General features: G+C 39.9%; 1 protein-coding gene across 1 annotated transcript in view; it reads right to left on the bottom strand.

Annotated features, from left to right (window-relative positions):
* Positions 1-14,369, bottom strand: part of LOC118623815 (phospholipid-transporting ATPase IB-like) — a 230,623-nt gene that overhangs the window by 157,031 nt on the left and 59,223 nt on the right. The window contains exon 4 of the mRNA XM_036251559.1: positions 1,703-1,777. Within this exon, the coding sequence (XP_036107452.1) occupies positions 1,703-1,777 (75 nt within the window). The remainder of the gene's footprint in view (positions 1-1,702; positions 1,778-14,369) is intronic.

Below are 14,369 nucleotides of genomic sequence, written 5' to 3'. Positions count from 1 at the left end.
GTTGGTTGGAGATCAGGAATCTGCATCTTTAAACAAATCCTGGTTATTCTTATGCACATGGCCTGTGGACCATATTTTGGCCAACAGCATCCCACAGCCTATTAGCATCTATGAAGAGTAGGCACACAACTAAAGTCTGTTGAATTAATTTGAATTGCCCAGGGCTGTATGGAACTAAAAAAAAAGAACCCAGATTTCATACCCGGAGCGTGAAAATAGGGCTAAAATCCATCTGTCATGCAATCAATCAAGTGACATGTATTCCAGTTCTGCTTTTAGCTCTAAATCACAGTCTCCTAGGTCTCAACCTCCTGTCTCTAAATACATATGTTGGCATGGGTTTGGCCCTTTCCAGCACTAAATCATTATGCATCAGTCAGCATATTTCTCCCTAAAGGATCGCATGATTTTAACCTGCTCATATCGTGTTAAGTCCTGCAAAGTTGACAATCGGTCCAAGGGGAGGTCCTCAAGTCCCCATCCACGTGGTAGGTGGCTGGGGAAGCTTTTCTGGTGCAGGTGATAAATGAACATCAATTCGGCCCTGCTCTCACCACCTGTCACCTTTGTCTTTTCAGGTTAAGTATTAGCAACAAATGTGTTGGTTTACTTTGAAGTGAGTAACACAGTTACTGACTACTGTGGTTTACACTCAGGATCCGAGCTCAGCCTCGGCGCCATCTGAGGCTACACATCTTACTCCCTTAACCTGTAAACTGCACGGGACAGGGGGAGCCTGCTGCGTGCAGTACTTTATACTCAGCACCTAGTCTAGTGGCTACTCAGAAGAAAGAGAAAAGAAGGGTTGAGTGTGTGGATGACTTGAATATCCAGCCACACATGTATAGTCAGGCTGTGAATATTCATAACAACACAATACATATTATTGTGTGTCTGGTAACTTCTGTCTACACCTGTCTATGATGACTACTCTGAGTATAAGCTCCCACAAAGCAGAGCACGTCAGAGTCAGGGTCCAACGTGAGTGTGAAAGGGCACCCCAGAGCATGCCACCCCGGGATGTCTGCAGTACTTGGCACATGCCCCTCAGCTCTCTGCCAGCACAACATAGAGCTAAGTGGTCACTTAGTCATTTTAACGCATAGTTTATATTTATTTCCAGTGTTTGCATTCATTACAGTCAAGTAATATAAAAAGAATTTAAAATTATTAAAAAGCACCAAAGAAACTTATTGCCATTCACCACAGGAGCTAGAAGTCAGAATTCATTATTTTCACACTAACTGTGAAAGAAAACATTCTTCCACAAGGACAGATCCTTTCAAAAAGGACAAAAAGCGCGTTAGGTCGCATACCGTCCGTCTGTGTGTCTGTGTTCAGGAATTAAGAAATGAAATTATGAAGTGGAATGAGTTGCGATGTGGTTGAGAAACTTTTCTCAAGCTAAACACATGAAAATGTTGCGCAGGCATTTAGTGAGGAGGTAACAAGGATCTATTATCAAGATATATGGGTTAATAATTTCATGGGGTTATTCAGGAATGATCTGCTATGATTGAAACCATGTGTGGAGAGTTTGGGCTTCTTCAGGATGTGTCGCAGCAACAAAGGCCCTAAAGATGTATTTGTGCTGCCTGCTCTGTATACAGATGACGGACTTAGATACACTCCCCAGACATAAACAGTGAAGGAATGTCACTGAAGTTGTGCGCGCTATCAGACAGAGATGGAGAATGCTTACCACATTGTACAAGCCGATGCACCAACGTTCAAATAAAATCTGCCCAGAAAATCCATTTACAAAGGCGAACCAGAGCTGAAAGAGAAGAAAGTTCATGAAGTTTTATATCAATATTGACCTAAATGTTTCCATTCACTGAAGAAGTAGCGGGAATGTGGACCACCAGCTGGACACAGCTGCTCAGGGATAAAAAGCCGCAGGATCGTAGCAGTTGTTCGTCAAATATAAATTCCCGATACAACAAATACCAGCATTTTCAGAAAGATTTATATTTGAGGCATACGATGATTTTAAGTGGTGATATGCATGTATGAATAGAAAAGCAATTTATGTTTAATGTATAACTAGTATGTTTTGTGTCAACACTTTTTCATTGACTGAAGAATCTCAACTTCACATTCTTTTCCCCCAGAGAGTTGATTTGATAAATATAATTTATCTCTGTAGGACTTTCAAACAGATAAAAATTAAATAAGAAACAACAAGAACTCCTCTGCTAGTCACACGTGCCCTCAGCTCAGAAAATGCTGACCGTCCGGGATCGGGTCCACCTCCACAGCCAAAGCGAAGACATCACGGACGAAAGAAGCCTGCTTAAATCATCTTCGGGAGCAACATCGCTTGTACAAATAAATAAAATGTGGATGATTATTCATGTCTTCAAGTTGTCTGTAATTCTAATTGATTAGGCAAGAATGGCATCAAAATGACCACAGACATTGTGCCAGGGACACGCATGGTGAGGGAACAGAATGATTTCAGAGAAGGGATGATGGCCGGGGTGTCCTTTGGAGAAGGGATGATGGCCGGGGTGTCCTTTGGAGAAGGGATGATGGCCGGGTGTCCTTTGGAGAAGGGATGATGGTCGGGGTGTCCTTTGGAGAAGGGATGATGGTCGGGGTGTCCTTTGGAGAAGGGATGATGGTCGGGGTGTAATTCAGAGAAGGGATGATGGTCGGGGTGTCCTTTGGAGAAGGGATGATGGTCGGGGTGTCCTTTGGAGAAGGGATGATGGTCGGGGTGTAATTCAGAGAAGGGATGATGGCCGGGGTGTCCTTTGGAGAAGAGATGATGGTCGGGGTGTAATTCAGAGAAGAGATGATGGCCGGGGTGTCCTTTGGAGAAGGGATGATGGTCGGGGTGTAATTCAGAGAAGAGATGATGGCCAGGGTGTAATTCGGAGAAGGGATGATGGCCGGGGTGTAATTCAGAGAAGAGATGATGGCCGGGGTGTTCTTTGGAGAAGGGATGATGGTCGGGGTGTAATTCAGAGAAGAGATGATGGCCAGGGTGTAATTCGGAGAAGGGATGATGGCCGGGGTGTAATTCGGAGAAGGGATGATGGCCGGGGTGTCCTTTGGAGAAGGGATGATGGTCGGGGTGTAATTCAGAGAAGAGATGATGGCCAGGGTGTAATTCGGAGAAGGGATGATGGCCGGGGTGTAATTCAGAGAAGAGATGATGGCCAGGGTGTAATTCGGAGAAGGGATGATGGCCCGGGTGCAATCAGAGAAGACGTGGAGGTGTGGAGAGTGGGGAAGAATGGCAGGCCAGCAGGTTGAGGAGCAGAACCTGGCCTAGAAGGGAGTGAACACAGCAGCACGAAATACAAAATGCTGCGATTGAAAATGTAGGACACCGATATGCTACAACAGGATTCCGGGGATTGGGGGTAGACTTTCAGGCATCACATGCTAATCGCAGCATCACAGATCTCGGGGGTGTAAAGCTAACAGACGGAATCTGTTCCTCATTGGAACGCTGGCAACACAGAGCTGCTGCCCCACAATTATCTGGGTCGAGATCAACTTTGCTACTGAAATTTTACCAAATCAGATTTTTCAAAATCAGTTTCTTAATTCCACTAGATGACGTTTCTTGAGACAGGAGTGGCTCCCCGTCCTGTGCAGCTGTACATAGCGCGATACTTGGTACAGACAGGGACTGCTCAGGGGGATCCGGTGAATACCTCGATTCAATTGCAGATGACGTTTTCTTAGGCTCGGCTTTCATCATCTCCTTTCCTCCTCAAAACCCTAGGAGGGATCCCTCCTAAATCTAAGGGAAATGAGCTGCCCTTACAACTCCGCCTACACTCCTATTTACTTTTAGTTTCAACTATCTCCCAAGAGGTCCCCACGAGGCCTGGCTATTCTCAGGGAAGAAATACTAGTGGAAAACTAAGAATCAGAAGTCGGTGCTGTGTTCTGCACTCAAAATATTTTTACAACACCTATTCTAATATTAGCCCTTCCTGAAACGACAGCTCCAATCCCACCCTCCCCCCGCCCCCCCCCCAGGCCTCGGCAAACAACCCTTCAATCCAACCTTTGGTGCAGCGAGAGCCTGGATCCACACCTGATTCAAACCTATTTGTAAATCGTTTCAAGGGTTTTAAGCTAATTTGCCAAGATTGTGCTGTACATCGATAGCCTCTTATTTAAACAACTGGGCAAATGTTCATACGTTTTTAGTAAACATTATGTGACTGCTTAAGCCAGTTACTTTATTGTCTTTTGTTGAGAGTGGAGCAATGATATTTCTACTGCCCTCTCTTCCCTATTATCAATTGAAGATAGCAAAAATAATTGAAAATAGAAAAGAAATAACTAATTTTTTTTTAAAAATGTATCTGTATTGTCTCCCCCTTTCCTCATTCATGCCCTCCACCCTGCTCCCCCAGCCCAGCCCTTCTAATGACACTACAAGAGCCTTAACTAAAACTACAAATGACACAGAATAGAAACGAGTATGACAAGATTGGATCAAGTCAAGGGAGGATGCCCATAACAGATGAAACCTTCAAAGTAAACACGTTTCCAAGGAACACATGAAGCAACCCGAGAGAGAGCTGAGCCCGCTCTTAGCGGGTGAACTGTAGGGGTAGGGGCAAGTCATGCCCGTGGTTTCCGGGCTGACTGAACACAGCAGGCAAACCCAAGCAGCAGGTGGGGGCAATGGCAGGGTACAGCGGGGAGCATGAGTGGTAATCGGCCTGGTAGACACTGATTGAGGCAAACTGAAAAGAGAGAAATGCAAACTCATGTAACAAAACACCCATAACATATACAGAAATTCACTGTCTGACTCACCCAAGGAGAAATGGTGATGAGGGAGATGCTTACTATTGCAAGGTGACGGGTGACTAGTGTGGAAGAGACACAGAAAGAATAAAAGATGAGAGAGTGTCCTGAGACAAATCTGAAGCCCTCTTCCCTAGACATTGTCAAAAAAATAATAAAGAAAAAAATACAGGGATGTGACAGAAAATGTATGACACAATCTCTGCAGAAAGATCACTGGGCAGAAGAAAATTTTGAATGCTCTTGGTAATCCTTAGAGAACTAACAAAAAGCGTGGCTTTTAATTAAAACGAGATAAAATTAGATATGTCAGACATCAAAGAAGGAAACAAATAAGATTCAAAGTACATGAAGGAAAAAAAACCAGAACGGACATTGCTGAATCCACACCCAGGGACGCACAGTCAGGGCAGAACAGGCGTGTGAAAACAAATGCTAACCAAAGGGCAGAAACTGACACTGCTTTTAAGAGAAACTGATAACCTTTCAAAGATGATTTAAGGAAATTCCAAAAAGGTGTATCTTTAAAAAAAAGTTGAAAGATATAATAGAAGAAAACATTTCTGAAATATTCTAAAACCTTAATCAGCCGATGAAGAAGGCATCCTTTTCCCCAGGAAACAAAATAACAAATACACAAAGATCAACACCTATACATACACTGATAAAAAAAATTCATGAGTTTTAAAATTCCATAAGATCAAGTCTTTTTTCTAAATCCTCACCCGAGAATATGTTTTTATTGATTTTTAGAGAGAGAAGGGGGGGGGGGGGACTGATGTGAGAAAGAAACATTAATCAGTTGCCTCTTGTATGGGACCCAACTGGGGATAGAACCCAAACCCTAAGTATGTGTCCTGATTGGGAATTGAACGTGCAACCTTTTGGTATATGGGGACGATGCTCCAACCAACTGAGCAACCCGGCCAGGACAAAATCTTTAATATATTCAGGCAAAAGAGCAATGAACCTGCAAAATCAAGTTGGCTTCATCTGTCTCTCTAACAGTACACAATACCAGAAGCCAATAGTGAGTGTTTACAACTCCTTAGAGAAATAAAGCATGATAAGAATTTTAGCAAAATACAGAAACCAAGGAAAGAGTAAAAGCTGAAAACATTATATAAAATGTGATGAATGAAGTATACCAAATATGTCCGTTATATTAATAATACAGAAAATTTTAAATGCTCAATGGATAAAAAATAAAATCCAAAATGTATGCTAGGTACCAGAGGAACATGTCAAACAAACAGGGAAAAGAAACACTAAATAAGATAAATCCATAACTCTGACTTAACTACAGGTGATGGTGTCATTAGCTACCATTCTCACAACACTGCTTCTCCTTCACTAAACTACAGTGGCCCCTGCCAGCGCCAAGCATGGATCCGCCTTTATATGCTGTACCCAGATATGTGGCAATTACATCAACAGCATTTGGTTAATAAGCCATCTTTACCTCACTTGTTTGAAATGCCCTTTATTATATAATAGGTTATCATGGTATTACAGACATGTATATAATGCTGTGGTCTCACTTCATATACTCAAATTAACCACAGATGGCTTGAATACTTAAACATAAAAAACAAAACTCAAAGCATTAGGAGGACACATTAAAAAAAAGGTTTTATATGTGAAACTGACTCTCTGTTGACATGAAACTCAGAAATCGAACCAAAGAGGAATTAACTTGAAACAGTTCATTGCTATATAGATAATAAAAATAAAGTTGAAAGGAAATTAATAAATAGTACAAACATCTGTAACTTCTATGAAGACAAAGGCCTAATTTCCTATATAAAGAGTTCATACAAATGAGAAAGAAAACTGCTGACAAGCTATTAGGAAAACAGGCAGAGAACATATGCAGAGAAAGAAAACCTTATAAATATAAAAGTCTCACTTTTCCTGAAGCACACATAACATGTGCACGCGCACGCGTGCACACACACACACACACAGCATTTCTTACCTGATAGATGGACAAAGATTTAAAAGTTTGGTAATCTGGGCAAATAGCTACTTGCATACTCAGCCACTGTCTACAAATAGGTTTAATGTACTTTTCCTTTGATTCAGAGATTCCATTTTTAGGGACATACCCTAAATTATATCTCATAGTTATAATCACATGGTAGTCAACATGAAAATACAAGGCTGTTTACCATAGCATTATCTGAAAAATTAAAAATTAGAACTTGTATTTACCGTGACAGCGGGTTAAATGAATTCCGGTTCGTCTATAACAACAAAACACTATGCAGACATTATAAAGAGTATTATAAATCTATAAACACTATAATATAAGAATCTCACAGATATATTATTAAAATGAAAAATATGAAGGTATACATTGAACAGTCATGATTACACAGAATAGACAGTACACTCATATGCATGATAACTCATCCTCAGCATTTCCAGTTCAATTTCAATCTTCACTCAAAGAAGCCATCATTAGATGACCAGACCGGATTATTTCATTGGAAATATTTATGTAGCAAAAATAAAAATTAAAACCAAAATAAACAAAACAAACAAACAAAAAACCCGCTCCCTAATTTCAAAATCCACGAACTGGTTTTCTCTTACATCGTAAACTAAACACTCAAACTTGATTTCGTTTTGGCAAGATTTCCATAGGTGAAATGGAAAAAGTATGAGAACACACTGTATTTTTAAATATTTATATAAACACACTTAGTTTTTATTTTATGTATTCCTGAGACAGGTACACAATGGCTCCCTGACACACTATAAAATCAGACTTTCACACTGGTGAGTTATACACAAATGTTAATTCGTATACAAAAAAAAGAAAACACTGCCCAATTCCTAAATATTAATGTCATTTTTGGGGGTACCACAATTTCCAAGCTACACCAAACACAACCTTCAATGCAAAAGACGGCCTGTCCCCTTCTGATGTGCAGTTACTTGGCCCACAGTATGCTTGGAGCCACTACATTTTACTCCTCTGGATTCATGGGGAGAAAGGTTCCTCTGCCTTTACTTTCTTGTTAACTAGGAATGCTATTAAACAAGCACAGTCGAAGCTGAGAGCCAGGTTCTGCCTGGACGGCCTCAGACTTGGTGAGTTGGTGGGAAGACCTGCCAAGCGCTGACGGCTTGCCAAGCTCCTGGGGTTTTTGGTCCTCAAACGCAGTGCTGTTATGAGCAAACTGACCCAAACTTATTAAATAGCTTTTCCTTCTTGGAAAAAAATCCTTCTTTGCTTTAACTGCTGCCTCACTGCCAAGAATGTAGTAACCGTCTTGGCTAACGGCACAGACTCCTGTCTGGAGGTCCCAGCGCCACTGCACGGCCTCAGCGGGCTGTGCCTGCTGCTGCTCGGGTTCTCGGCTAACAGCTGACGTACTTCGATGGTTTCTTCATCCGGGAATGGGACGACCTGTTCCTCCATTTACTCTATTATTCCAAGACCCATGGTGGAGGACTGAAGTGGAAAAGTACCCTACAGAGGGTAATTAAATGAATTAGCCATATGGGTTCTTTAGCAGGCAATAACATCACAATCCACTGCTTTTCACATCAGGTCCAAGCTGATTAACTGGGATTAACCATATCTGTTTAAAAAGCAAAGTATTATGATACTTTTGGAATTTGATCTGGCCGAATGTGTTAGATTAAAAAAATGAGCATCTACTTCATCGAGAAATTCTATTTTTAGAAATTCATTGCTCATCAATAAAAGTACCCTTAAATTTTTTTTTTTTAATCCTCACCCGAGGATATTTTTCCATTTATCTTCAGATAAAGTAGGAGAGAGTGAAAGATAGAGAGAGAGAGAGAGAGAGAAACACCTATGTGAGAGAGACACATCGACTGGCTACCTCCTGCACAGCCCCGACCAGGGCTGGGGACAAACTGCAACTGAGGTATGTGCCCCTGTCCACAGGCCAACCAATGCTCTACCACTGAGACAAACTGGCCAGGACATAAAAGTATCTTTATATAAAAATTCACCTCGTTTTACAGTATTGTTAATAGTGGAAAACAAAACAAACAAAATAAAAAGCATAGGGAAAAAACCTTAAGTTCTTTATTGGGGGTGAATGTAGCAAGTCTATGAAATATTAAGCACTGATTTTGTTTTTTATCCTCACCTGAGGACATTTTTCTATTTTTTGTTCAGATAGAGTGGGAGGGAGAGAGAGGAAGAGAGAGAGAGAGAAACAAACATCAATGTGAAAGGGACACATTGAGTGGCCGCCACCCGCACGACCAGCCAGGGCCGGGACAAACTGCAACCTTAGCGGGAACAAACCTGGGTCTCCCTGGACCGCAGGCCGACGCTCTAACCGCTGAGCCAAACTGGCCAGGGCTAAGCACTGATTTTTTACAATGTTAAACCTGCATGTATGTAAATGAAGAAATGTATGCCAAAAAATAGTATTAGACTGATAAAAGAAAAGGCTAAGTCAATATGCAGGTAGGTAGGAAATCAAGGGGGGAAAAATCAGAGATGCTATTATGGAACAGGGGTTATCAGAATTAATACTACTACTACTAATCAAAGTAGTAGCAAAATACCCTAAAAACTTCCCCCTTAAGTATCTTTTCCCCAATAAATTATGGGATGGAGTGGCCAGAATTAAACGGAGTGGGCAGGGCTTCATTTCTAAAATCTGTGGAGACATGATAAAGGCCATCTATGACAAACCCACAGACAACATCACACTCAATGGGCAAAAACTACAAGAATTTTCCTTAAGATCAGGAACAAGACAGGGATGTCCACTTTTGCCACTCTTATTCAATATAGTACTGGAAGTCCTAGCCACAGCAATCAGGCAAGAAAAAGAAATAAAAGGCATTCAAATTGGAAAGGAAGAAGTAAAACTGTCATTATTTGCAAATGACATGATACTGCATATGTAGAATCCTAAAGATTCCACCACAAAACTAGAACTGATAAATGAATTCAGTAAGGATACAAAATAAATATCCAGAAATCAGTTGCATTTTTATATACCAATAATGAACTATCAGAAAAGCAAATTAAGAAAACAATACCAGTCACAATTTCTTTAAAAAAACATCTAGGGCCCTGGCCAGGTTTGCTCAGCGGTTAGAGTGCCGGCCTGCGGTCCAGAGAGACCCGGGTTCAGTTCCCGCTAAGGGCACGTACCTCGGTAGCAGTTTGTCCCCAGCCCTGGTTGGGGTCGTGTGGGTGGCAGCCACTCGATGTGTCCCTTTCACGTCGATGTTTCTCTCTCTCTCTCTTCCTCTGTCTCCCTCCCACTATATCTGAACAAAAAATGGAAAAATGTCCTCTGGTGAGGATAAAAAAAAAAACCATCTAGGAATAGCCCTTGCCAGTTTGGCTCAACAGTTGGAGCGTTGGCTTGCAGTCTAGAAAGACCCCGGTTTGGTTACCGCTGAGGGTACGTACCTCAGTTGCATTTGTCCCTGGCCCCAGTTGGGGTCGTGTGGGTGGCAGCCAGTTGACGTGTCCCTTTCATGTCGATGTTTCTCTTTCTCTCTTCTTCTCTCTCCATCCTGCTCTATCTGAACAAAAAATGGAGCAGTGTCCTCAGGTGAGGATAAAAACAAAAAACCAAAAAAACACCTAGGAATAAATTTAACCAAGGATATAAAAGACCTGTACTCAAAAAATTATAGGACACTGAAGAAATTGAAGAAGATAAAAATAACTATTCATGGACAGAAATAATTAACATCATTAAAATGTCCATACTACTGAAAGCAATCTATAGATTCAATGTAATTCCCATCAAGATACCAAATGGTGCATTTCACAGAACTATAACAAAAATTTATATTCCTAAAATTTATATAAAACCACAAAAGATTCAACATGCTACTTGACATCAAACTATACTACAAGGCCACAGTAATCAAAACAGCATGGTACTGGCATAAATTCAGACATATAGATCAATGGAACCATATTCAGAGCCAAGAAATAAACCAATGTCTTTATATCAATTAATATTTGACAAAGAGGCAAAGATATACAATGGGCTAAAGATAGTCTATCAATCAATGGTGTTGGGAAAACTGGACAAATACATGCAAAAACATAAAATTAGACAACCTTTGCCCTGGCCAGTTTGGCTCAGTGGTTGGAGTGTCGGCCTGTGGACCAGAGAGTCCAGGTTCAGTTCCCGCTAGGCCCTAGCAGCTAGAAATACGTACCAAAACAAACAAACAAACAAAAAACTAGACCACCTCCTTACACCACACACAAGAATAAACTCAAAATGGATTAAAGACTTAAATGTTAGACTCAAAACCGTAAAAATCCTATAAGAACACATGCAGTAAAATCTCAGACATTTCTCACAGCAATATTTTTTCTGCTATATCACCTCAGGCAAGGGAAACAAAAGAAAAAAAAATAAACAAGTGGGACTAAATTAAGATAAAAAATTTTTTCACAACAAAGAAAGCCATCAACAAAATGAAAAGACAACCCACTGTCTGGGAGAACATAGTCACTATTGATACATCTGATAAGGGGTTCATATCCAAAATTTATAAAGAACTTATAAAACTCAACACCAAAAATACAAACAAAGCAATTAAGAAATGGGCAAAGGACATCAATAGACACTTCTCCAAAGAGAACATACAGATGTCCAATAGACATATGAAAAGATGCTCAACATCACTAATCATCAGAGAGATGCAAAAGTGAAATAAGCCAGTCAAAGAAAGACAAATACCATATGATTGCATTCATATGTGGAATCTGATTAACAAATTAAACTAACAAACAAAATATAAACATAGATAGAGAATAGACTGACAGCATCAGAGGTGAGGGGGCTTTCGGGGCTAGGTGAAAAGATGATGGTATTAAGCAAAAAAAAACAACCAACCAAACAAAAACCCAAAACTCCAACAACTCATAGACACAGACCACAGCATGGTAATTAGGGTAGAAAGAGGGGAAGGAAGGGGGGCAAGAGGTAGAAGAGGGTAAAGGGGAGAATAAATGATGATGGAAAGAGACTCGATTTGTGGCAGTGAACACACAATATATTTACAGATGATGTATTACAGACTTATACACCTAAAACCTTTATAATTTTATTAACCAATAAATTAAATAAAATTTTAAAAAATGGTTTAAGCCAAAAAAAGTCTCTATTGAGTCAGTTGGACAGGTATAGTGTAAGCAGCAAACACCACATACTCATACAACTTCTAGGCACTTTTCATTGCAAACAAGCAAAACACAAAAGATACAGAATAAAGTGCATGGGATCCATTTTTTATAAAACCACAACAAAAATGTCTACATATCTTTATACAAGTATGAAGGTGCAGTTGGCTAGCTAAACTATTCCTATTGATCACCTGAGCAGAAATGGAGGCAGATGAGAGAAAATTACCTTTTCTTTATATATCTCTTATTGTTACAACAAATAAGCATTACTTGAAAAAATTATGTAGATAAAAAAATACCTTGCTGCCCTGGCCGGTTTGGCTCAGCGGTTAGAGCATCAGCCTGCGGTCTAGAGAGACCCGGGTTCGGTTCCCACTAGGGGCGCGTACCTAGGTGGCAGTTTGTCCCCGGCCCTGGTTGGGTCGTGCGGGTGGGAGCCACTCGATGTGTCCCTTTCATGTCGATGTTTCTCTCTCTCTCTTCCTCTCTCTCCCTCCCACTCTGTCTGAACAAAAGATGGAAAAATGTCCTCTCGGGTGAGGATTAAAAACAAAAACAAAAAAACCCAAAAAACAAAAAAAGAACTTGCTAATTCTATATCACTGCAGCATGCTCTCTTAGCTTGTGACATCCTATAATTGTTCTTGCATTACCTATAAAATGTGTTGAGCCATTTTAAGATGCATGCAGCCAGAGATTGTATTGATTTCACTCACTATTACATGCCCAGCATCTAGTGCAGTGCTTGGTACGTAGTAGGTGTCACATAAATGAGTACCTGCAGAATGGTATGGATATTTAACATTGAAGAGGAAAGATCACATACATGTGAGCATAGGATAGATCATGGAATTGGTCAAATAAGTTCCATCCTAGTTCGAGCACTTAGCTGCTACTCAAGCATGGGGATCTTCCTTAATCCCTCCAAACTTCATTTTTAAGTGAGTAAACAAAGAAAATCACACTCTGCAGAATTGTCATTTTTGCCGTTTTTGATAATACAAGCTAACCTGCATACTGTGTGCCAAGAATCTCACAGCCCTCTAAATGGATTATCTCTCTTGAACCTCATAGCAGTCCAGACAAGTAGGCATTTTCTCCATTTCACAAATGAGGAAATTAGGGCACAGAGAAGATTAAAGATATTATGACCAATACCAACGAGGTGTTTAATAAATTATAGTTATTAACAGTATATGACATAAGTTTTTTTTTTTTTGTTTGTTTTTTTTTTAAATCATCGACTTGAAGGCAGTCTGGAACAGAATCAGTATTTATGGCTACTAACTTACAATGCTGCTGCTATTTTAATATCGTATCATCAACAAAATACTTCATCACGGTAAGCACGTAAACAGGTAAAAATCTTATTAAGAAAGTGATCTAACGTTTAAGTTTCTAATACCATGTAAGGAAGCAAAAGTATCCTTTTAAAATTAGTGTACAAACTGCTGTGAAACACAAGCTGAAAAACTCTTCCCCATGTTGCATAACAAAATGCAATCACTTTAGTTTGAAACATTTGCCTATAAGATTTTGAGCTAAAATACAGGGTTTTTGGTTTTTTTTTTTTTTTTTTTTTTTTTTGCTAATGTGGTTGAAACCAACCTGGTAGACAATCAAAAAGTAAACTTCTCTCCTCCCACTCTCTGACTAAAATTCGTTGAATTAAAAACAAAAACAAATCAATACTACGGTGACGATCTAAATTATGTTGAAAGGGGTTAGATTCTCAAAAGTAGAAAACAAAAACTGAAAATGCAAATAAATGAAGCATATGACGTGCACATAGACATTTCTTACTTTAGCATGTTCTTTTCCATTAAAATCCCAAATGATGCAAGAACTTGAATCTTATAGCTCAAAATCACAAAAGTTTGTAAAGGGAAGTCTGGTAAACACTTTTAAAGTTTCCCTTAATTACTAATTTTTCAGTGTTTCAAAATGCCTCTGCTTCTGCAAAAGTACATGCTCACACTGTAGCACATCAGGTAAATACAAAATCGTGTTTCCCTCACATAAAAGACCATAATACTGACCAGATGGTGTATGCACAATTAAATTGATTTTTAATAAGGAATTCTTGGCACAATAGAATGTAATCGCTCCAAATTGTGTCAAGGACTACTTACATTTTTTATAGTTCAAGGCTTAGACTCTTCAGCCCAAATCTTGTGTTACAGTGTTGGGGGACCAAATAGCTCTGGAGACCAGTAATGGAATAATGAGCCTTTCATCTGGAGGTCATTGGTTAGGATCTGCTATCGTTCATTAATGACACAGTTATTTCCAACCTCCTGGTGTTGGGACAGTGGCAGGGGGTGTATTATGGGAAGGGTAGCAGAAATATGTATAAGATCACTTCATTTATGGACAGGACCTATGGCAAATATTTGAGAACATGTGTTTTATAACTAAT

The sequence above is a fragment of the Molossus molossus genome, unplaced genomic scaffold (genome assembly GCF_014108415.1).
Source record: "Molossus molossus isolate mMolMol1 unplaced genomic scaffold, mMolMol1.p scaffold_m16_p_10, whole genome shotgun sequence".
Classification (NCBI taxonomy): Eukaryota; Metazoa; Chordata; class Mammalia; order Chiroptera; family Molossidae; genus Molossus; species Molossus molossus.
The sequence above is the reverse complement of the archived record's forward strand: the minus strand, read 5'-3'. Positions and strand labels throughout refer to the sequence as shown.